Source organism: Hyaena hyaena, unplaced genomic scaffold, assembly GCF_003009895.1.
Source record: "Hyaena hyaena isolate Hyena2069 unplaced genomic scaffold, ASM300989v1 scaffold_269, whole genome shotgun sequence".
NCBI classification, from domain to species: Eukaryota; Metazoa; Chordata; class Mammalia; order Carnivora; family Hyaenidae; genus Hyaena; species Hyaena hyaena.
This window is the reverse complement of record NW_024080896.1, coordinates 2,184,338-2,208,478: the sequence shown is the minus strand read 5'-3', so window position 1 is coordinate 2,208,478 and position 24,141 is coordinate 2,184,338. Positions and strand designations below refer to the sequence as shown.

Here is a 24,141-nt window from a genome sequence, read left to right as displayed (position 1 = left end):
CACACAAGGATTCCCACAAGGGTTCCATTCGAGATGGTGGTTTCCAAGATTGGGGATATCTGCCCGCCAGCAACTGGATTTGAGACCACCAGCTTGTTTTTCCAAACATTAATATCTCAGTGATCTCCAAACATATTTTCTTTTCCAGAATGTTTTCCAAAAGGTTTGTAAGAATGTCTCTAAACCGTTTTTTCTTCTTTTGAAGGCATAAGGGCCTAAGGGGAGGGGCAAGAGTAATATAAATTTTAAATTGGCAGAATAGTATTTAAAACTTTGTCCAAAAATATATTTTTCCTTTAAAAAAACTCTCTTTACATATTTAAGTAATTCATTTGGGAGAAGTTACTACCCAGCTATTCACATAGCCTGCCCCTGGCAGTTTCGGTTCAAAATGCTTTGAAACCAGTCAGCTACACAGCCTCAAATGTTTTCTCTTTAGAAAGCTCAACTTAACCTTCACTACTGTGGTGGTGAGAAAAGTGGCAAGTCATTTAAAGATTCTCCCCTTTTGTTTCTTTGTCTTTCTTATGCAGGCCATGTGTTTATACTATGGGATCTCCCATAAACAACAGGGCCCTTTTTCCATGCCAGGAGCCACCCGTTGCCATGTCAACATGGCAGGCTACAGTTCGAGCAGCTGCATCTTTTGTTGTTTTAATGAGTGGGGAAAATTCTGCCAAGCCAACACAGCTTCGGGAAGGTACCGTACATGTGTTCTGTGCTTCTTTCTGTATTGCACACATGCTAGACCCAGGAATCCAATATGCAATGTTTTCCTCAACTTTAAAGAGCTCCTTTATTAGTTGGGTTGGAATGAACATACGAAAAACATTTTGCCAGAGAAAACAGCAGGGTATGGGGAGGGGCATTTGGGAGTCTCGACATAGCATGGGGGGCTCCTCATGCCAGAGTTATCAATTCCTAGATTATTTTAGCAGTTGCTTTCACCTGGTGGTTTATGGGCCATAAGTGGGTGGTCTTGGCTGAAGACTTTTGGGCAGGCAAGTATGTCGTGGAAACACCATTACAGTTGGGGTGTCTGCAGTTCAGTCGCAGAACCTACACCAGCTTATTCATTCCACCGAGCAAGAGGACTGTTGGCTGGCCCACGGGAGGTGTCCTGCTCAGGCGTCTGTTCCACACACTGTGGACTTCATTCTGCACCAAAGGTGTGTAAGAAAGATGGAAGGGAAGTGCTAATGCATCAAGGTTTTGTCTGAGAGTCACTTGCCTGTTGCAGTAACTAACATTTTCAGTTGAGATCCAGAGTGTGTTGACGCCAGGGAAAATTTTTATAATTGTATTATTTCTTTTTTTTTTTAAGTTTATTTTTTTAAATGTTTTATTTATTTCTAGGAGAGAGAGAGACAGCGTGAGCAGGGGAGGGTCAGAGAGAGAGGGAGTCACAGACTGAAACAGGCTCCAGGCTCTGAGATGGCAGTCAACACAGAGCCTGACGCGGGGCTCGAACCCACGAACCGTGAGATCATGACCTAAGTGAAAGTCGGACACTAAACCGACTAAGCCACCCAGGCGCCCCTGTAATTGTATTATTTCTTTATGTAAAATATGGTGTTTCCTCCCATGTACTTATTATAGAAACTTCAACATGTATAGAAGAGCAGAAGTAATACAAAATAACTTTAGAGAAAATGGTCGCTAACATTTTGCTGTGTTTCCCTCCAGTGTTTGAAATCAGTATGTATGATATGTGTTATTTCAAAATTGTCATCATAGCATTTAAGAGTTTTATATTCCACTTTTTTCATTTGTTCTATATCGTGAATTCTTTTCAGGCTACTAAGTATTTTTCAAAAAATATGATTTTAATGTCTGCATAATAATTTTGTTGTATATCAGATTTTATTTAACGTTTCCATATTTTCAGGCATTTTTATTATTTCCAGTGCTTTTTTCCTATTATGAATAAAGTTGCATTAAATTCCTGAGGAGATAGTGTGTATAAAATGAGAACTATGGAGTCAAAAGTTTTGAATGTGTTTAAGGTTGTCGGTACACATCTCAAGTTATTTTCCAGAAAGGTTGCACCAATTTCCATACCCATCACTGGCTCCGAGGTTAACGTGGAGCTTCACCTGTCTGATAGGCAAGAGAAAGTATCTATTTAATTGGATCCCCTCGATTATCAGTGAGGTTCCAAATGTCCTTGTAGGTTTCTTAATCATTTTCATTAATTAACTATTCACTTCCTTTTACCCATTTTTATTCCAATAAGTAAGCCTTAGTGAAGCTTTCAAAAGTGTGTTTCATCTTTTAATATGATTGGGTCTTTAAAAAAATAAAGATATTGGAGCCTCCAGGTTGGTAAATGTGAAGATGCAGGGCGAAGGCATGCTCTGTGCCGCTTCCCATATGCCTTCTCCTATGTATCTCTTCCCTCTCGCTGTTCCTGAGTTGACTGTCCACTCTTCTTCAAATGTAGCACAGAAATACACTGGCTAAGGGTTACTTTGGGCCTTTGTTTCCTTATGGGGCTCCCTTCTTCACATAAAACTTACATTAAACAAACCTGTAAGCTCATCTCCTGTATAAAATAATAAAATAAAGATATTAATCTCTTATGATATTTGTGGGAAGTATTTTTCCCAGTTTATAATATGCCTTTTAATTTCATATAATTTTTTTGACCTATAGGAGATTTTAATTTTTATGTAGTGAAATCTGTCAAGTTTCTCTTAGAAAGTCTTGTTGCTCTGAGATTCACCTGTTTTGTTCTAATATTTTTACTTAAATTTTAGTTTAATTTTTGTAATTTTATCTGCTGACAGTTTATTCTGGTCAGCGGTCTGAAATGAGAACTAAACTCTTTTTCCCCGAATAGGAAACCAGTTGCTCCAAGATCATTTATTAGATTTTTGCTGACTTATAGTATCTCCTTAAAAGAATTTTTTTAATATTTATTTTTGAGAGAGAAAGGGAGTGAGAGAAAGAGAGAGGCAGGGAGGGGCAGAGAGAGAGAGAGAGAGAATCTGAAGCCGGTTCCAGGCTTTGAGCTGTCAGCACAGAGCCCCACGTGGGACTCAAACTCACGAACCATGAGATCATGACCTGATCTGAAGTTGGATGCTCAATGGACTGAGCATCCAGATGCCCTCTCCTTTTTTTAAAATTAAGTTTATTTTTTTTTAACTCCAGTATAGTTAACATACAGTGTTATATTATTTTCAGGTATAAAGTCTATTGATTCAGTAATTCTATGCATTACTCACTGCTCATCATGACAAGTGTTATCTTTTGATTTGTGAAATCTCTTGTATCAGAAACTAGTTTTATGCATGTGCTGGAGGCTTCAGTGACTGTTTACTTGATTTCCATAGTCAAGACAAAACAAAACAAACAATACATATAAAAATTTTATTTTTGAGGCACCTGGCTGGCTCATTCGGTTGAGTGTCCGGCTTTAGCTCAAGTCACCATCTCACGGTTTGTGAGTTCAAGCCCTGTGTCAGGCTCTGTGCTGTCTGCACAGAGCCTGCTTCTGATCCTCTGTCCCCCTCTTTCCCTGCCCCTTCGCAGCTCATGTTCTTTCTCGAAAATAAATAAACATTTAAAAATAATAAAAGTTAAAATTTTATTTTTAAAAATTGGTCACATTTATGTGGCTCATTTACAAATGAACAAAGGACAGGAGCGCCTGGGTGGCTCATTTGGTTAAGTGTCCTACTTCAGCTCAGGTCATAGTCTCTCGGTTTATGAGTTCGAGCACCATGTGGGAATGGAGCCTGCTTCAGATTCTGTGTCTCCCTTTCTCTCTGCCCCCCCCTCAGTGTTTCTCTCTCTCTCTCTCAAAAATAAATAAATGTTAACAAAATTTAAAAATTGTTTAAACAAATGAACAAAGGACAAGTAAATTGCAATAAAATTGCCTCTTTGCTTCTAATTTCCAGCTACCCAGTAATTGTCCCCCAAGGTAATCAAGGTGACCAATTTCTTTTGTGTATGCTATAGTTTTTCCTTTTCTGTTGCACAAATCATAACATGCTATACACATTTTTGTATTGTGCTTTCTCCTCTAGAATAAATTTGTCTTATAGCTAATTTTTATATCTGAACATAATAAAGAGCTTCCTCATTATTTTTATGACTATGGGGTATTCTGTAAATGCATGTTTCACAATGTAGTTAACTGATAGCTTTTGACTTCACTTTTTGGCAAATAATAAATTTATTGCACATTTACTTCTCTCCTCTTCCCTCATCCACAATCCCCAGTTTTAGTTAATACAGTTTGTGGTTTGGGACTGATATTATCGTTGTATTTTGTTTTTGTATTGTATCTTGTTTATTTAAGCCTTGTTCATGAGGTTTGACAAATATATACACCTGTATAATTAATCAGCACCCCTATGAAGATGTGGACTATTTCTCTTCCCCTGGAAATTCCCTGTGCCTTTGCCATCTCTCCTTATGTCATTTTTCCTCAACCGCACGCTAGTCTCCCACTGCTCTGATTTCCATATCTCTGCCTTTCCTGTGGATTCATGGAAATGGACTTACTCTGTGTGTACTCTTTCCTGTTGGGCTGCTTCTGGTCTGCATGTTTGTGAGTTGCATCAGTATTGTTGTCCGGTGTCATAGTTTACTCTTTGAAGGAAAGCGATGGGGTGCCTGGCTGGCTCAGTTGGTGGAGCATATGACTCTAATCTCAAGGTCGTGAGTTTGAGCCCCGTGTCAGGCATAGAGTTTACTTAGAACATTTTTTTTTTTATAAAGTAATTGATGAGTAGTCACCCATTATATGAATGAACTGCATTTTTTTTTTTAATCTGCCCACCTGTCGAGGGACATTTGAATTGTTTTTGACCATCAACAAAAAATATGCTGTGGACATTCACGTAGAAGTCTTTTTGTCATTATAGGTTTTTATTTTGAGTAAATTCCCAGGAGTGGAATTGTTGGGTCATATATGTATATTTTAACCCTGTAAGTATCTGCCAGACTAGTTACAAAGTGACTGAATCATCTTCTATTCTACCAGCAATGTGTGCGAGTCCAGTTCCTGCACATCCTTGCAAACACGTGGCATTGTCAGTCCTTTTAACTTTAGCCCTCCAGCTGATTGTAAAACACTCTCTCCTTGGGGTTTTAATTCGATTTCTCTGAAGGTTAATGATGATGAGCAACTTTTCATGTACTTATTGTACATTCTTATGTCTTTCTTTAAAAAAAAATCTCTTCAAGTCACACATTTATTAAATGTGGGTTTTTGGTTGTTTTTATATTAGATTGTAATAATACTTTATATACTCTAGATATAATCCTTCTGTCAGATGTATGTATTACAGATATATTCTGCCAGTCTGTATGGCTTGATTTTTCAGTTTTTACTGGTAGTCTGTGGCACTCCTTTTCCACAGAGACATTTTGTTCCTGTAGTAATTCCAATACCGATCAAGTTGTTACTGTAACAGTTTCTTGCAGTCCTTCCTCATCTTTTTTATTTCATTACTTTGTTGTCTTTTGATCTCACTCTGTTACACTGTCTCAGCCTGTTGTCTTCTCATGGTATTTTACTATTTTTTCATAGAAGTTATATCTTGTATCATAATGGGAATGCCAGTTTGCTAAACTCGTTTTTGGGTCTAGTAAATGGACTTCCAAGGCTTGTTCTTCCTCTGAGTCCTTAGAACAATGTTTTCTTTGACCTTTATTTTGAGTATTTTTTTAAAATAGTGGCTTTCGTCTCTGGTATGTACCAACAGACAGGATAAGGTCTATGGATTTCCCTGCATTCCACTCACTGTCCACTTATGTGCTGCCTAAAACCCTCTGTCTGTTCATCACAGGAGAGGTTACTGAAGCACACAGCTCCTTTATCCAGGTGCTGGTGTCTTCTTGCAAGTTTTCTAATGAGGTTCTGCTGGACTCACAGAGGATCTTTTTCTACCTTCCCTACATGGTTCCGTGACATGCTGAATTGATTGAGTATATGAAACGCCACAGTCTCAAGCAGGCTCTGGTACCTGGACTCCTCGAGCCTCCATTGCTGCCTGTCGTGGTTTACTTGTGATAACTACACTTCCTAGGAAGCATGTGGCTTTCCCTACCTGCACTTCGCCAAGGCTGTATACTTCCTCATTCATAATTTGGCCCTGCACATATATCTGCCAAACAGATATAAAGGCTTTATTTAGTAGTGTTTCTCAAATGTAAGCATTATTTGTCTTTTTAGAGGGGGGAAAACATCTCCTCATTCACTGGAGCCAGCTTAAATTATTTGTTTTAGAATGATATTTTAGAAAGTATAAATGTAAGACTGGATATAAATGCTTACATGATATATATTATAATATGGATGTATTATTGATAATGATATATATTATTATGATATATTACATATGATATGGTTATTATATTGTTATATATTTAGATATTATTTATTATATATTATTATATAACTCTTACATATCTATAAAGCCAAAATAAAATATAGATTAAACATAGACCAAACTATTAAATCGATAAAATTCAAATTGGCAGCTTAATTTAATGTAAAGATTAATATTTTGCTGAAATGAAATTGCCCCTCATTATGACTGTAGTGAGGACAATTCCATGAAGGTTCTGTTGAGATTATTGTGGCTCTTCTACCCTGAGCCACACCATGATCTTGTTCTCCACCACTTCCTTCCTCGCGTTGTAAAGCTTTTGTTTACACAGCATACTGTTATGTCATCTAGTCCTTATTCACCAAAACCATCATCCTAATGTTCTTTTCTCATTATCTTTTGATAATTAAAGCAGTGCTACATGTCCCTGTGCAGTCGTATACACTAATGCAGATGTGAACTGTGAAATTGTTCACTCGTACTCAGTTATATCTGCATGACCCTGCTTGCCAAATCTGGCCCACTACCTGTTTTTGTAAATAAAGCTTTATTGAAACATGGCCATTGCCTATGGCTGCTTTCGTGTTACGATGGCAAAGCTGAACTGTTGCAGTAAAGATTGTATGGCCCACAAAGCCTAATATATTTATTAACTAGCCTATTACAGAAAAAAAGCCTTCTGAACCCTTTCATATCTGTCTGTCATTGTCAGTCTATTTGAAGATTATCAAAATGAGAACAAGAATTGATTTTAAAATGTTCATGGAAAATTTTCATACCTGTAGAAATATATCTGAGAATCCTTTTTTCAGAATTAACCATTCAGGGCAGAGTTGTAATAAAGCAGATGCTAACTGGGATTTGCCTATGTCTATACCACTTATACTTATGTGATATGGAGTAGACTTTACCAGTTCAGACTGAGGGACGATTGAGTGAGACAAGGAAAAACACTAACACTGATACCTAACACTGCAGTTCCCCTGCAGACCACAGCTGAGGGTTTCCAAAGGGCAACCAGAAAAGAGTACTAACAAAGCTCTTTGCCAGACCCAAAATGGCTATCTTGAGCACGGAATAATGCCTCCAAACTTCCCTGCATGCCTTAGAGAAAAAAGCGTATGTGGCTACAAGATGATACTACTTCCTCTCTAAGTTATGTTTTCTAGATTGTAGATTGGTCTCCTTGGACCTCCACTCTGTTGTGCACAATGCCCTTTAAAACGATGAGCTCTCTTCGAAAACATGAGCGGAAAACAAGGCCCCCAAGTCACAGTTTCCATCACAGTGACACATCGGCATGATTAGCACATTAGCCAGGCACCAGCTGATTTCCCGAAAGAAGCAAAGCACCTGGGAGCAGCATAATGTAATGAGGCAGATAACAGCAACAGAAATGACAGCAGCCCTTGGGCAGGGGACAGATATCAGAAGATGGACCTCTGAGTCCTTGCTACATGAGGGAAATAATTCCTCTCCAGTCTTTATAAAAAGAAGGCTAATGGTTTAGATTGCAGCATGATGACCATTGTAAGAATTTTATTAGCTCAGAAGTCACTAGCCTTTTTTCAAAAAGGCTACATCAAAGCTATAGATTTAGATTGACTTGTTTGGCCCCTTTATTATTTAACTTCTCCAGAATAATTTCATTTGGGCAGATAGAAATGTTAGCCTGTGTGTTATCATTGGCCTCTGTTCCCTGCCAAAATGTAGCTCAGCTATTAAGCACAGAGATCCATTGCCTTAAAAAAGTGCTTTATACATGATAGGTGCTCAATACTTGCTTGAAAGAATGTGTTCTGTGTAATCAGCTAGAAGTTCATGGGAGGAACATTTAAAAAGCACTACTGAATAGTAACAAAAATGGTTTTGGGGTCATTTCTTATGCTTCTGTTTAGAGTTTATGCCTTTTTTCTATGCTCAATAGATATTAAAAGAATAAAAACCTGGCATACTACATTCTTATTTTTCCTTGTTTGGCAATTCTTTTGTTTAGTTTTATTTTTGTAGAGTCTAATTTAGTGTATTCCTACTTCCTAGATAAATAAAACATTCCACTTATTTTTCATGGAAAGCCTGTTGTAAATGAACAAAACTAACCTAAGCTCCTTACAAAAGTAGGAAAAGAAGTGTATGAACAAGAGAAAGGTGTTAAAAACTCTATGTGCCCTCGCATAGTATCTGATTTCATTTTTCTGTGCAAAAGTAAGAGACTGTAGACATTACTTCATCCTGGGCAAAATGCTGCTCTGGCCTGCCCAATAGACCAACTCTCTGACATTCTCTCTCTTGACTTTGTGTGGGGAAATTCCAGGAAAAAGCCAAGATTTCAGGGTCCAGACCCTCCTGTGTGCAATTGAAAGCCAACTTTCTTTCCTCTTGATAGCTCGAAATGAGCAATACTATTTAGACTGCTCCCACAGTATGCAACTAGGAATTACGTATAAGGAAATGGTAAAGTAAAAGACATTTAGGAATGGTTATGATTAAGAGTTTTCACCACAGAGAGAATGCAAAGTAGAGAAAGCTCCTTGTTTCTAGAACTGAGGAAACTTTGTTCTGAGCTAGTACACATACATATGTTTCAAGGGATAGGAGTGCAGAGCGAATGCATTCACCTTTTCTCTTTAGAAAGCTATTGGTGATCGAGACAGAGTTGTGCTCTGCTATATCCCTCATAAGGTCTCACATCATGCCTAGGCACTTTCTAAATCATTGTTAGTTCATTCTTTTGTTTGTGACTTGCTTTTGACTAGTTCTTGCTTGCCCTCCTAGTGCTGCACTTAACCATATTTGGCATATGGGGAAGTCATCATGATGTCTTTTGGGTAATGATGATTACAGCAGGCATGTACCAATTCTTTTTGCTATGGATTTTTGTCTTAGGCTTGACATTCATGAGTCAAGTTCTGAAGTGTACCTATGACCACCTGGAGCAGTATGATTTAGTGCCTGGTTTTCTGACCCATTTTGTACTTAAGTTTAAGGGGAACTAGGTAATCTGTGTCACAGGTCAGGATGGTGGGTGAGATTTGGAGTAACAAGCCTGGTGCAATGCAATGTATTTCTTTAGGTATTCATTAACCATGAGGGAAAATCTCAAACCCAATGGAGGTACTTGTGTTCTTAGTTCGGTAGGTGGCGCTCTTTTACCTGGTTCACAAGAATGATCTTGAAGGTCATTCTCTTCGGGGTGTCCTGTGCCGCAGGCGGTACCATGTTGCGGGGAAGGAAACCCGAAGCCCTGCTGGGTGGCATCAGTGCTTGAGAAGTGGTGGCATGACCTGGCACATGGCCCTGGTTAGGCAGTGCCGGTACATACCAGCCCAGGGCATTCTTACTGCCTCCTTTGTTCTGGTGCCAGTTCCCGCCCTTGAGCAACAGCAGAGAAGCACTAACGAAAGACAGTCACGCCATGGGTATTCAAGAGGGTGGCACTAGCTCATAAAACCAGAACGTGTAGACTCAGCAACTAAAAAGTACTGAAAGAGAAAGGGCTGGGGCTTGCTGAAAGACCCAAGCACTGGACAAGCAAGCCAAGACAGGAAGAGCAACCCAAACCGGGAACTTTCCCTTCTTTTTATGTATCTGTGATTATAAGAAATACACAATACGTATATAACAGGCACATTATGTATGGTGTATCTGTCTCTATACACTTAAAAAATGTACGTTTTCCCTTATACACATGTTCTTATATACCTTGCTAAGCACCTTTAATTTGTGATACAAAGATACTACAAAATCATGAAGTAGCTTGATATATGGAATAGTTTGGGCAGGAAATCCTGAAATTAAGAAGAGAGGCTAGAGAAAGAAATCAGTCTTGAGGTAGGAAACAAGCAGGGGCTGCAGAAGAATTGAGGAAAGAAACCTGATATGTTAAGTAAAAGCATGTATCAATCTGATGTTTCCAAATGCTTCATGTTATTTGTCTAACCTACAGTGGAAGAGTTTAAAAGATAAAGTGAGAGCTTTTAAGAGGAAGAATTTAAGTGCTTATTTTAATTTTCAGGGAAAACAATCACTCTTTAAATAACAAAAAATTCTGTGAGACGTTTAACTTTGCAAGGATAAATTATCTGCCTTTGCCTCTAGAAGTAGGGTGGTTGTGGATGGGGTGGCTGTATTTTTATAGTGCGTTCCTTGAGTATTTCCAAGACTCCCCTAAGAATAGGATAATGACTTTTCATATATTTTGTATTTAATTCACTATTAGTGGGCATAATTGATGTGTCAAAATGACTGCAGTATCTTCATTTTGTTCTCTTAAAATGCTTTTCTTTTTATAAAAAGGATCTTCCAAATAATGAGCAAAGGTTTTTTAACAGGCTTAGCATAAAAAAGTTTGGTCTCCCTCCATGGGCTGATTCCATCAAATTCTTCCTTTTTCCTCTTCAGTCTTCCTGTTTTGGAAGACTGAACATTTAAAACTATTTGTAGGACAGTTTTTTAGAATGTGATAAATAAGAAAATAGGGGCGCCTGGGTGGCTTAGTCGGTTAAGTGTCCGACTTTCGCTTAGGTCATGATCTCGCGGTTCGTGGGTTCGGGCCCCGCATCGGGCTCTGTGCTGACTGCCAGCTCAGAGCCTGGAGCCTGTTTCAGTCTGTGACTCCCTCTCTCTCTGACCCTCCCCTGCTCACGCTGTCTCTCTCTCTATATCCTAGAAATAAATAAAACATTAAAAAAATTTTAAGAATGTGATAAATAAGAAAATAATTAAGGAATTGTTTTAACACTCTAGTTATAAGAATTTTCCAAACTAAAATTTAAACCACCTCTTATGATCTAAAAAGTGACCCATTTCAAATCCTTATCATACCTACAAAAAATATAATCATCTTTAAAGAAAATTCCAATCCTGTTCTCGACACAAACATGTCTATTTGGATCTTGGAGTAGCTGCTATTGCGATTATAAGAACAATACTTGATATGATGTATCTGTCTTATTAGTGAGACGATCGGAGTATAAGAATTTTCCACCCTAAGTAAGTTCCAGTTTGAGGAGGTGGTGTAGGGGCATTCAGGAACTTTCTGGGGAGGCCCAGAAGGGAGGCGAGATGGGTGGCTGCTCAAGCCTGCTCTGTTAGGGAGTGCCACTTCCTCTGGGCCCCTTCCTACCTCCCCGCTCCCTGTTAATCTTGCTAATGAATCAGGCCTGGCCGTGAAATCATCCAGTGGTGTGATGGGCTTCTGGCCTTTGCAGAGGAAAAACTCTGGGTTAATTCAAGTACAGCGTGTTCTCTTTGTTTTGCAGCTGGTGTAGCAAGGGAGTCTAGGGCAAGTGGATTGAATCAAAAAGGAAAATGAAGGCATTCACTGTCTGTTTCATCGAGGATGGCTCATTTAAAGTAAACACCATTTAAATAGTCTCCAAATGGCCCATTCTATATGAAGTCATACAGGATGCCCCCTTTGGGCTGTCATTCTTCTTTAAATGGATCGCTTTGTGTGCACTGCGTTTTAATGCCATTCAACCTTAAACCCCCATATGTGGGCCTCATCAGGCCACAGGCTTTGGTGCACATGTGGCAGCCATACCTTCAACATTCTTTGTCTCCATCTCCAGTCAGCCCAAGCAACAGAGGGAGGTAGTTGTAAAGACAACAGCAGCTAACATTTCTTCAACACTTATTACGTGCCATTTAGTATGTCGAGTGATTCCTATATGTATTATCTAATTTAATCCTCACATAATCCTATGAGGTAGATACTATGATTATTCCTTTGTTATAGATGAGGAAATTGATGCATAGAGAGATTAAGCAATGTGCCCAAACTGGTAAGTATGGCTCAGGGAGTTGAACCCCAGCAGTCAGATTCCAGAGCTGGAGCTCAGTCAATGGACATATTCAGAAGAAATAAGCTCTCATCAATTCTCTTTGCAAGGTAGACTTATCCCAAACAATAGATAATCCAGAAATTATTTCTCTTTGTCTTTGGAATGCATGTCTGCTTTATGGAACAGTATTTCCACCTTGTTATTTGCATTTTTTGCAGTTGGGTTCGAAGATGAGATCAGATATTCCTTGAGCAGCTAGCTCCCTGTGGCAGTGAGCAGTCTTCATACAAGATTGGGTTTAGTGGGATAATCTGTTAACATACAACCCCAATGAGACTTTTCTACCAGACATGCCCTCATAGTAAGAAACTAGTAAAAACTTCCCCCAGAGAACTGAAAAGCATTCAGTTGACACAGTGGTGGCTCCAACATTCACCCAGCATTGGGCAAGAAGCCCAGGGCTGGACAGCTTTGGGGAGCCTCTGTGAAGGGTCCAACCAGGGTCTTTGGGAAATGTGTTCCTAGCCAGTTCTTATTTGGCCCAGCCCACTGACCCACCCCTGTTTAAACCGTCACTTGGTAGCCTAGAGAAACTTTTTTGCTGTTAAGCTTGAAATATGAAACAGTTGGTTCTAAATGAGCTCCACTAAGTAAAGGAACTTTAAGAATCTTAAAAAATGAAAAATCTTGAGGGTCATATGGAAGAAAATTGCCTTGAACATTTAAAATATGGGTTTGGGTGATATTTTCAATACATCTTCCACCCTGCCCCCCAAATTCTTTCTTTGCATTGTTTAACTTCAGAGAAGACTACAAGGGAGCAGTGGCAGTTCTGAAATATTTTTGGTGGACTTGACTGAGGTTCTGCTATCACTTTTGCTATCTCACTCCCAAAGTCAGGTCCTTTAAGGTTTCTGCCTGAAAACAAACAAACAAACACAATGATCTCCTCCCTCTCCCCTGCCGCATCTCTTTATGGCTTCCAGTGCCCTCCCTACATCACCTCTAGGATACGGACATCCTGATAAAGGGCCTGGGACAGGATATGATTGAGCACTCTCTGTGACCTTGTGTGGGCATCTAGCACTTATTCCATTAGCACTGTTCTCTCTGGAAAGCAGTTCTAGTTCCTGCTGTTTCCACAAGTCTCCTCTTGCCCACGTGCTACATGTATGGTACAAGAACCAGAGGGACAGCAAAAATCAGGTCAAAACCTCAATGCAAAGTGTAGGGAGAAAACCTGTTGTGCATGGTTTCCTCTCTCTTCCCTCCCAGCTTAATTGGGATATAATTGACATATAACACTGCTTAGGATGTACAATGGCATGATTTGATATCTGTATGTATTGCAGTATGATCACCACAATAATGTTAGTTAACACATCCATCACCCCATGTAACAATTTTTTTGTTTTGAGAACTTTTAAGATTTGTTCTCTGAGCAACTTTCAAATATACAATACAGTGTTGTTAACTGTAGTCACTTTGCTGTACATTATACCCCATGAACTTACTTATCTTGTAACTGGAAGTTTGTTTCCTTTGACCACCTTCACCCATTTCTCTGCCACCTCCCCTGCCCCCCAGCCCCTGGCAGCCACCAATTTATAATCTGTCTCTGTGAGTTTGATGGCTTTTTTAGATTCCACAAACATGTGAGATCATTCAGTATTTGTCTTTCTCTGTCTGATGTATTTCACTTAGGATAATGCCTTCAAGGTCCACCCATGCTGTCGAAATGGCAGGATTTCCTTCATTTTTACTGTGAGTAGTATTCCATGGTGCGTATATACTGCACTTTCTTTATCCATTCATGTATCAGTGGACACTTAGATTGTTTCCATGCCTTGGCCTTTGTAAAGAACATTGCAATGAACATAGGAATGTAGAAATCTCTTTGAGATAGTGATTTCATTTTCTTCAGGCATAAACCCAGAAGAGGAATTGCTGGATCATGTGTTAGTTTTATTTTTAATTTTTTGAGGAATCTGTATACTGTTTTCCATAGTGGCTACACCAATTTATATTACCAGCAACAGTGAGCAAAACTTGTTTCTTCACTTTTTGATAATAGCCATTCTGACAGGTAGGAGGTGATGTCTCCTGTTGTTCTGATTTGCATTTCCTTGATGATTAGTGATGTTGAGTACAGTTTCTTGTACCTGTCGGGAATTTGAATGTCTATCCAGGTTCTTGTTTTTAATTGTATTTTTTGCTATTGAGTTGTAAGAGTTCCTTATGTTTTGGGATATTAATCCCTTATCAGATAAGTGGTTTATAAATATTTTCTCCCATTCTGTAGGTTGCCCTTTGATTTTTGTTGATGATTTTTGTGGAGTCTTTTTGCTGTTCAGAAGCTTTTTAGTTTGATGTGGTACCACTTGTCTATTTTTGCTTTTGTTCTTGTGCTTTTCATGTCATATCCAAAAAGTCATTGCCAAGTGGTTTATTCTGAAAAGGATTTTCTAATAGGTTAGTGCCTCCTCATCTCTCAATTGCCTCTTCCTTCTGAGTTGTATGTTATCATTTTAATATAACCTCAAGACCAAAAATATTGTTCTTTTTTTGTTAGTTGACTGGTTATTTTTATTTTTTTTATACTAAAAAGGCACATATTCAGAGAGCCAAATAGTTCTATTGGGTTTATTATACTCTTCCCCAGAATACCTCTGCTGTATTTCTTTTGTTTCAGAAGTAATCACTTTCACCTCTTTTAGTTGATAATCTGATATATATGTCCATGTTGTTCAGTAAGATCCATGACTCTTCCAGGTTGATCTTCCCACTCTGGCAGGTAACAATTTAGCTCTCTCCTTGACCCCATTACACACACACACACACACACACACCCTTCCCCAAATCCCATTGTCCCAAAATAATTAATTTCATAACCTTGATTAGATCAGCATTCCTTATTTATATTCTTAGAAGCTGTCTTGTACAACTTTGATTACATTATTATTTCTGTACAACATGTTAGTTTTTCGTGGTGTTAATCATTGTTTTATTGTTTGTTTTTCCTACTTGCTTGGTTTTCTAAGTATTTACCAACCCCAGAGGCGTTGGAAGTTATTTAAATCTTCTGAGGTGCTCATACACATCAAGCTTCCTACCAGTTTCCTCCTGAAGCCGTCTTTCCCAGGGTCGTGGAGTCTGCTGAAGAGCAGGGTTATCCTCTCCGCTGGGAGTGCCGCTGGCTCCAGGGTCACCCTTCTTCATTATTCTACAGATTCCCTTTGCTTCTCTCTTGTATTGGCTTGTCTGCCTTTCTCTTTTACATATTTTACATACTTAAGTAGCTTCCAGAGAATAGGATACGTGGGAGGTGAATTTTTTGTGAAACTACGTGTCTGAAAATGTCCTTATTATATGTTGATTTTTTTTCTCTCTTTCTGGAAGCTTGTGGAATCTTGTCTTTGTCCCTAGGGTTCTGAATTTCAAAATGATATATCTTGATGTGGATTGCTTTGTATCCAGTTTTCTGGGTATTATGTGCCCTTTCAATCTGGAAAATCATGGCTCCTCAAATTTGAGGAAATTTTCTCAAATGTCTTAACTGATGATTTTTTTCTTTTCTCTTTTCTCTGTTATCTTTTTCTGGAGCTTCTATTACTTGGCTATTGGGCCCACTGAGCTGGTTTCTGTTTTGCCGTCTTTTTTTTTCTTTTCTTTTTTTTTCTACGTTTTGGGAGATTTCCTCAGCTTTCCATTCCATCTCACATGTTTATTGAATTTTTCTTTTCCTCTATCATGTTTTTAATTCTCTTTACTTTGGCATGCTCCTTTTTTATATTACACTCTTCTTATTTCAGCACTGCAATACTTAGCAGTGTGTACTTAGTGGGTATATGTTTGGTGTTCTTTGAAGTTTTCTTCTCCTTGAAAGACCACTGACTTTCAAGTTGCTCATTTTGGTCTCCTTCACATCAGAGGCTTTCTAGATGTCCTGGAGGTGCTTGATTTGTGTGTAGGCATTCAGGAGCGGAGTAGGGGACTAAAATCCTGTCTGGAAGCTCTGAGTGCCCGTGTAGGGCTTCTCAACTGTGAGCTTCACCATAGGCTGATCATAGGACACCTCCAACGTGAGTATCCTTATTTGCCTTCTCTTGGGCTGTTCAGCTTTTTCATTCCTCTGCCTAAAGGGTAAAAGACTGATTTCCTGCATTCTGGGAACCAAATAAGAGAAGCTGACTGGTGGTCTCAGCATCTGATATGCATATATTCATCTAATCCCATTCATTTGCCTTCAACTGGGCTGGTTTCACCCTTCGCCCCCACCCCCACTTGCAGCCACCCCCAGTGTAGAGGCCTTCTCTTTTACTTTCTATAGAAAATGAATTTCCAGTTATTTGCTGAGGCGTTGGGTAGGGTGCGGGGTGGTGAACTAGCCCAGGTGTGTGAAGTAGGGGAATTCATCTGGGGGTCTAAGCACTTCTTAGATGGTCATTCAGCCAGGCCTGCTTAGTTTTGTGCTTCTTCCACCCCTAACCTTTTGGGGTTTCTAGAGGATAAAATGAGGTGGCTCTTGTCTTTCTCCATTGCCAACTTAAGATTCAGATGGGCTACATCATTTACCCCACCTCCATCTGCATTGTAGCTTTCAGTATTTTACAGCTACTGCCTCCTATTTTATTCTCCCTGTTCCTGGTGTATGGATTTTTTTTAAATCCTTTTATCGAGTGCCTGGATGGCTCAGTCTTGGGAGCATGCAACTCTTGATCTTGAGGTTGTGAGTTCGAGCCCCATGTTGGATGTAGAGATTACTTAAAATTTTTAAAAATCTTTTTACTATCCTTTAATTGGGTTTTGGGAGGAAGCGAAAGTAGCCGCATGTGTTCAGTCTTCCATTTTTACCTTAAAGCTTCACCATTGCTATTTATTGAATGCCCAGTGTCTGAAGTTTTTAAAAGGAAAATTCAAAGGCCCATGGTAAACACTCCAAAATATACTTCAGGGAAAGAATGACCAGACCACAGTCCTTTGATTAAGAGAATTTTGTTAGTCAAGATTTTTCTTTTAAACTGAGGCCGTTCAAAAGATTTAATTCCTCACCCACAAACTCCTTTCCTCTTCTTTCATCTCCAGCCTCCTCTCAACCTCCATCATGTTGTCCAGTCCAGACTGAAGTTCTTCATGGAGCCACCTTGGGGAGGCATCAGGTTGCAGGGAATGAGGTAGTTGAGGGAAGGTAGAAAAATGAGGGAGTTGGGCTTCAGGGCAGCGTGTCATGCCGGATCCATGTCATGCTTTTATCAGGACTGCTGTGACTGTCTCTACCCTCTTCTTACTGGCTGGGGATCAGAGCAGCTGTTCTCTTTAAAGCTGTGGCTTTAAAGCTGAGTAGAAGCTACACACATCACTGGATTGGCTCCAACATCACTGGATTTGGTTGTGTCTTTAAAGAGGAGTGTGCCTTCAGCTTCTTAGAGTGGCTGTGCTGACTCCAGAAGCAGGATGAACTTACAAACAGGTTTGGGAGCATGGCTGCTTCTGTGATGGGTTTCCAGTAGTTCTGAGTGTGCCCTTCTTTATTCTTTATTCAAATATCTCCTCTAGTGACTTCCAAACTTGATGTCATATCATATTTATTTAAACTTGATATCATATTTTTCCTTTATATTTTAGCCTTTGTCTTCTATTTAAAATTTTGTTTTTTCTTTCCTTTTCTTTTTTTTAAGATTTTATTTTATTTTGGGGCCCCTGGGTGGCTCAGTCGGTTAAGCATCTGACTTTAGCTCAGGTCATGATCTCATGGTTCATGGTTTGAGCCCCACATTGGGCTCTGTGCTGACAGCTCAGAGCCTGGGGCCTACTTCAGATTCTGTGTCTCCCTCTCTCTTTCTGTCCCTCCCCCACTCATTCTCTGTCTCTGTGTCTCTCTCAAAAATAAATAAATATTAAAAGAAAAGATTTTATTTTTTTAAAGTTTATTTTGAGAGAGAGTGAACATGTGTGAGTGGGAGGAGGGGCAGAGAGAGAGAGGGCTCCGCTGTCAGTGCAGAGCCTGACACAGGGTTTGATCTCACAAACCATGAGATCATGATCCAAGCCAAAATCAAGAGTTGAGCACTTAACCAACTGAGCCACTCAGGTGGTCTAGATTTTATTTTAAAGTAATCTTTAAACCCAACATGGGGCTTGAACTTATAACCCCAAGATCAAGAGTCCTGTGCTCCACTGACTGAGTCAGCTAGGTGTCCCTAAAATTTTGTTTTTTTCATTGGAGGAGTTCTGTAATTATTTCTTTGGATCTAAGCTGGTAGTTTCAGGGAATAGTAAATAATGACCCCTCTGGGGGTGCCTGGGTGGCTTAGTCGGTTAAGCATCCGACTTTCGCTTAGGTCATGATCTTGCGGTTCGTGGGTTCGAGCCCCGCGTCGGGCTCTGTGCTAACTGCCAGCTCAGAGCCTGGAGCCTGTTTCAGTCTGTGACTCCCTCTCTCTCTGACCCTGCCCTGCTCACGCTGTCTCTCTCTCCTAGAAATAAATAAAACATAAAAAAAAAAAAAAAAAATGACCCCTCTGGCTTTTGGAGTTTTGAATGAGTTGAGAGACAATGAAGACAAGAATAGGGAGCTTGAAATCTAAACTTTATTATTGATTATTACTGGTAAAACACTTTGAAAAATGTCACATTAGGTCTGCTGGCCAATGTGAGAATGTTACTATTTGACTCTGAATTTGACATCTTATCTACTCACTGACCATATTGGACAGTTATAGGCCACTCCATGAGTGCATGGTCCTCTAAACTTTTAACAAGAATGGTAAGAATAGCTCTTGCAAAAGAGTTAGTATGGGGCTGAAAGAGAGGCTAGAGGTGTTCAAGTAATGGAAGTTCCCTATGTGAAACATGAGGAAAGGAGAAGTGTGTTCCATAACATGAGGTGATGTGAATTCACACCATCAATTTATAGAAGTAAGGAAGTATCGTGTTGTATGCTATCAATCATTCATTCTTCTGGTAAACACCTTCACTATGTTTTGGCCTACATGGGACGCACACCCTTGGCTGGGGCGGGGAGCGCTGGCTGAAATTCCAGGCCTGTTACAAACTAGCTGGGAGTCCTTGGCTCCCCTGAAACTCTCTAGGCCTGGTTTTCATCTGCTCTGTAAGGAATGGGGGAGCAGCCTAATACATGAACAGATAAAAAGGATAAGTGATAAACCTAAGCTTCTATAGCTAATTAGTTTCAGAGTTGGGACTAAAACCCAGGTGTCTTCCTTCCCTGGTCTCTCTGTTCTCTACCATATCCATTTTAGATGGACTTAAATTGAATTTAGACAAAATAGTGTAGCGTCACAGTAGTGATCATTCATGTGTTCATTTCCTCATTTATGTATTCAGCAGAGCATCTTTTTTATGCCAAACACTGCTCTAGGCAATAAGTATGAACAAAAGATGTTCTTGTCTCTATAGCAGCGTACAGCCTATGCCCTTATGTATTTGCAGCCCTTACGTGACCACCTCAAGTCCCACCCTTTATTTATAGCCTCACTTGAAGCGCTTCAAACTGATACTTGGTCTTCAAGGAGAAACACTCTTCCTTGGCTGCCCTGAAACCATTATCCCTCTACGCTCTCCCTGAGAACTGCAGGGATGCCCCTTCAGTAGGTGTGACCCATCTCCAAGAGTAGCTCATGCCATCTTATCACACAAATTCTTTAAGTGCCTACAGAGAAAAGCTACAGGGTGATGTCCAGAACCATTCATTGACCTCATTATGGTTTTTTTCCTTCTGTGTAAAGGGTACTCCAGCTGGCATTACTATGTAACCATGCCGATGCCGGCCTCCACCTTCACAATTGCAGTGGGATCTTGGACAGAAATGAAGCCAGAGACCTGCTCATCCAATGATCTGGCAGCAGAGAGATCTTCCTCACCTTCTGAGACTGACTTCAGGTTCGTATTTGGGAACTTGCTGAAAAACAAACACTTAAGGGAGCAGTATGATGCATTTATTCCAAGCACTGGGAATGTGAGTCATCCCTGCTGAGAAACTAAACCAAAATATGATTAATCAAAGCAGGAAAAACCCTACTGGGAGGGAAAGGGAGTTGAGAGGCAGAAATGTGGGCATATTGTTTATGCAGAAAGAAAGAAAAGAAGTATATATGAAATCCACTGTGAAGTCAGGTGAAATATTTTTAGGTGTTTGGTTAAGTAAACAGAATCCTCAGCTTCAATGCCTTCCTTCCTTCTATACTTTTTAACTTTGGTTTTTAATGCCTATTTGGTCAAAGACACAATAAAGAGGAGTTGCTTGTCTGCTGGATTATTTTGTAGGCCACTCTACTGTTTGCTTCCAGGGACTGCTGTTAGCAGTGCATTTGTAGGGGCGGCCCTCCGTCAGTGGGGCTTGTCAGCCTGCTTTGGAGCACAGGACACAGGGTAGCTTGTCACAAGGTCATGGGGTTATAAGTAACCTACTGGGTTAGAACTCCATTAACTTGAATGGTGATTCCTTCCTTTTCAAAGTGGATCAGAGAAAATCAGTTTAAAGAGTTTAAAAATCAGCATAGGCCATTGGATATTCACCTGCAGCCTCCCCAGATGTTCAACTGTTTCTAGCTTTGAGAGCCAGAAGGGAAGAAGGAAATGTACATAGGAGGTATGAAGTGTCCACGTACATCATTGCATTGTGCTTCATTCCTGGGACTTGTACACCCAGTTTAGTTTAATCACTTTTCCTGTTTATACACAGTCACTAGGTCCAGTACCTTCTGGTGGAGAAAGCCCAGAGTAACGGTACAGATGATGAGTTCATCCTTGAAAATCAACTAAGATATGCTTTTAGTGCAAATTCCCTTGTGTTGGTTGTGTTTTGCCATGTTACTTTCACTCTTACTGCAGTGGTTGCAGTGGTGGTTGGTACTGTTAGGACATAAAGCCATTGAGGCCTCTCCTAGGACAGGCATGTCTTATTGCTTGCATTTTGCTTTTTGGAGGAAGGAAAGGGACTTCTACTTCCTGCTTAGTAACTTGCCTAATTTGGACTAATCTTCCATGAACCATACAGAGTATCTTAGATTGCTTACTGGATTTTATTTATTCACTCGAAGGAAGAGGAAAGTTGTGGAGAGAGGTGACTGATACATGTTACTTTCACGTGGGAATATTTAATTGCATGTGAGGCCCTCCCTGCCACTGAGCTCAATTGGCCAACTCTGTTTCGGGTGGCCTAAATTTCCGTATAGGGAGGACAGGTACCCTAGAGAGTTACGAGGATCCTCAGTGGACTTATTATGAGCAAGAAGTAAACTTTTTGTTGTTGTTAAGCTACTGAAACACTGAGGATGTTTGTTATTATGACATACCCTAGCTTATCCCGAAGTGATGCAGAAGTCACTGGATGTTTGAAGTCAGGAAAAGTCTTGATCTAAAGGTCATCTTGATTATTCCTGAGGATAAGCCTATAAGATAGATAGGCTTTATTATCTCCATTTTATAGATAAAGTTACTAAGGCTTTAGATAGCAATGTGTCTGTGTTCATATCTCTGCCGAGTTGCAACATCTGGGTCCACATCTGGGCTTGATCCCTTATAGAAGTGATTCAGGATCTTACCTGAGGAATTTTAAAAACTGTGTATAATTTCCATGCCTCACCTGGAGTCTGATCCACCTTACCACCTGGAGAGTCACTTCCATGACTGTGTCACTGTTATTGATTGGAATGTGTCACCTTGGAACAGAATATAGAAGTTGAGAATTCTGCCTTTGAGTGTGAAGATGGTGTCCCTACTGGATGGGTCGGTTTCTTGGGGCAAAGCTGTACTTTCCTGCTCTGTAGAATAAAGACTTTGCTTGGGATTCTCAAGTTCTTCATGAGGAAGAAGCACTGTGCTTTTCACCTACAGCCTCAGGGCTGCTTGACTGTTAGAGGAGATGTGCAGTTGGAAACCGTGTGCCCTAGTGGAAAGCAAAGAGAGACATTTGTTATTTTGTTCTTCCAGCCATATTCTCAGGGATACAAGGTTGGGGAGCCAGCAGAATCACTTCTTATGTGCTCTCTCTGCAGCCTGTAGCAATGGAGATGGCTTTTCTCTTTGTTTGTACCCATAATTGTGAAGGAGGAGGCCATGGCCATTCAAGCAGGCATTCTGGGAAGAGGTGGCATCTGAAATTCCTATTGGGGTTCAGGGGAGAAGCCAGCTGAGACACCATAGAAGGAGAGCACAGTAAAGGTTTTGTTACTGACAGAAGCTGGACTCAGGTATACAGTCACAGTGGGCTTCCTAGTACTCCATTTCCAAACTAGACAAACTGACCTGTCCGCCTTTATGCCCAGCTGGACTGCTACTGGCCTCCACAACACAAATACATGCAGCCTGCCGCACAGCCAAAAAGTACCCCATCAGTGGGCAAGCAGATTCGGGAAGAGGAAGCCCAGAGTAGCCAAGCAATCAGAGCAGCTGGAGAGAGGTCAGAGGTCCCCCTTCAGGGGAGCACGTCCTTTTGTGAAGACGAGAGGTCTGGGGAACAGAGTCCTTCCCACACTCCTCTCCATGTCTGACATGCTATGACTAAGTTTTCCCTTCATTTATCACTGTGCTTGTCCATCAAAAATGTACTGCTGATAAAATAATAGCTTGCATTTGCTTAATCCTTCCCTGGCTGCGTGCTTCATGTGCGCTGTCTTTAGTCATCAGAGGGTAGCTTTGTGTTTTTATCCATTAAATCTCTGGCTCCATGCTACATTTGCCAACAAAGGTACTCCAAAGTGCCAACTGCAACAGTGTTTTTGGTTATGTTCACATATGGTCCCCTTGCTTTCCCCACCCCCCTCTTCTACTTCAAACCTTCCTAAGACCACCAGTTCAATGCACGTAAATGTAACTTTTATAGGGGCCTTATATACCACAGGCTTTCATTTGCCTAAAGTGTTCATCTGGGTCCCAGAAATTTGGCCAAAGTATTGGTCACTGAACTTTTGATCACTGTTCATGTGGGCTAAATTATAGGAAGAACATTCCCTCTTCCAGCTCCAATTCCACACATGCTCCAGCCCACTCTGGGTGAGCATTTTCATAAATACGTTAATTAGAAGGCACTTAGGTAAACCATTGAAAGTTTTATTAATTTTCTTCGGCTGCAGTATAACCTTCTCTGGCCACAGAGGAATCTTTTTATTATGTTTAACCTCTGGAGGCCTTTGTTAAAGCATTGTCTTCACTTTGGGCCCATACAATTTAAGTACAACACGGAAACTTGGATAAAGTCCAGAGGAACTCAGCAAAAATGATTAAAAGCGTGGAAAATAGGCATCACAAGAAAAAGGCATTGAGGTTGCTCATCCTAAAGAAGGGAAAGCTTGGTGGGGGAAGCAGTTTCTTTAGAGTTGTGGAGTCTGTAGAAGTTTGCCTTGTGAACCTTGGAGGGTGAGACCCCATTTCTGTGTCTTTGGAAGGCTAGGAAAGAAGGAATGATATATAAATTATAGGGGAAAAATGCCAATTTCCAGTATATCCTTTGCTATAGAGAAGCCTTTCCAAATATGCCTGGCTTGGTTTGATTTCTCCAGCTCCAGCTCCCTGGTGTATTTCAGCGTTCTGGCTTTTATTGTACATCCTGCATATTGCTTTGCACTATATGAGAATGCCCTAAGGAAATGCATCCAGCTTTCAGACACAACCACGTCATCGTGTACATATTGACATCATTGTCAACAACTCATTGGTGGCTGGTGGTGGCATTTTGAAGGCTTATGATTTTTACAGTATCCAAACATCTACTCTGCTTGCTAAAATATGTTAATAAATAGCCCAAATATCTTACAGTGTCATTGTACATACCAGAGTTTAAATTTTTTCTTCCGATAAAACTGTAAACTCTTTAAAGGTAGGTTCGGAAATTGATTCATATGTGTGTACACGGCACACCTTTGGGGATGCCTCGAGTATAGCAAGAATGCAGGAAATAATTAGTAAATTATCTAGTTGAACTGTCAAAAAAGGACATGCATCCCTAAGGGAAACTTTTGGTGTTTTCTTTTGAGCCTATGACA

The 24,141-nt window shown here is 40.1% G+C and overlaps 1 protein-coding gene across 4 annotated transcripts in view; it reads left to right on the top strand.

Moving 5' to 3' along the window:
* LOC120240827 (aminopeptidase O (putative)) overlaps positions 1-24,141 on the top strand; it is a 343,553-nt gene that overhangs the window by 50,948 nt on the left and 268,464 nt on the right. For all 4 annotated transcript variants that reach the window (XM_039245665.1, XM_039245663.1, XM_039245664.1 and 1 more), the window contains exons 3-4: positions 534-700; positions 19,885-20,038. In XM_039245665.1, the coding sequence (XP_039101596.1) occupies positions 534-700; positions 19,885-20,038 (321 nt within the window). The remainder of the gene's footprint in view (positions 1-533; positions 701-19,884; positions 20,039-24,141) is intronic.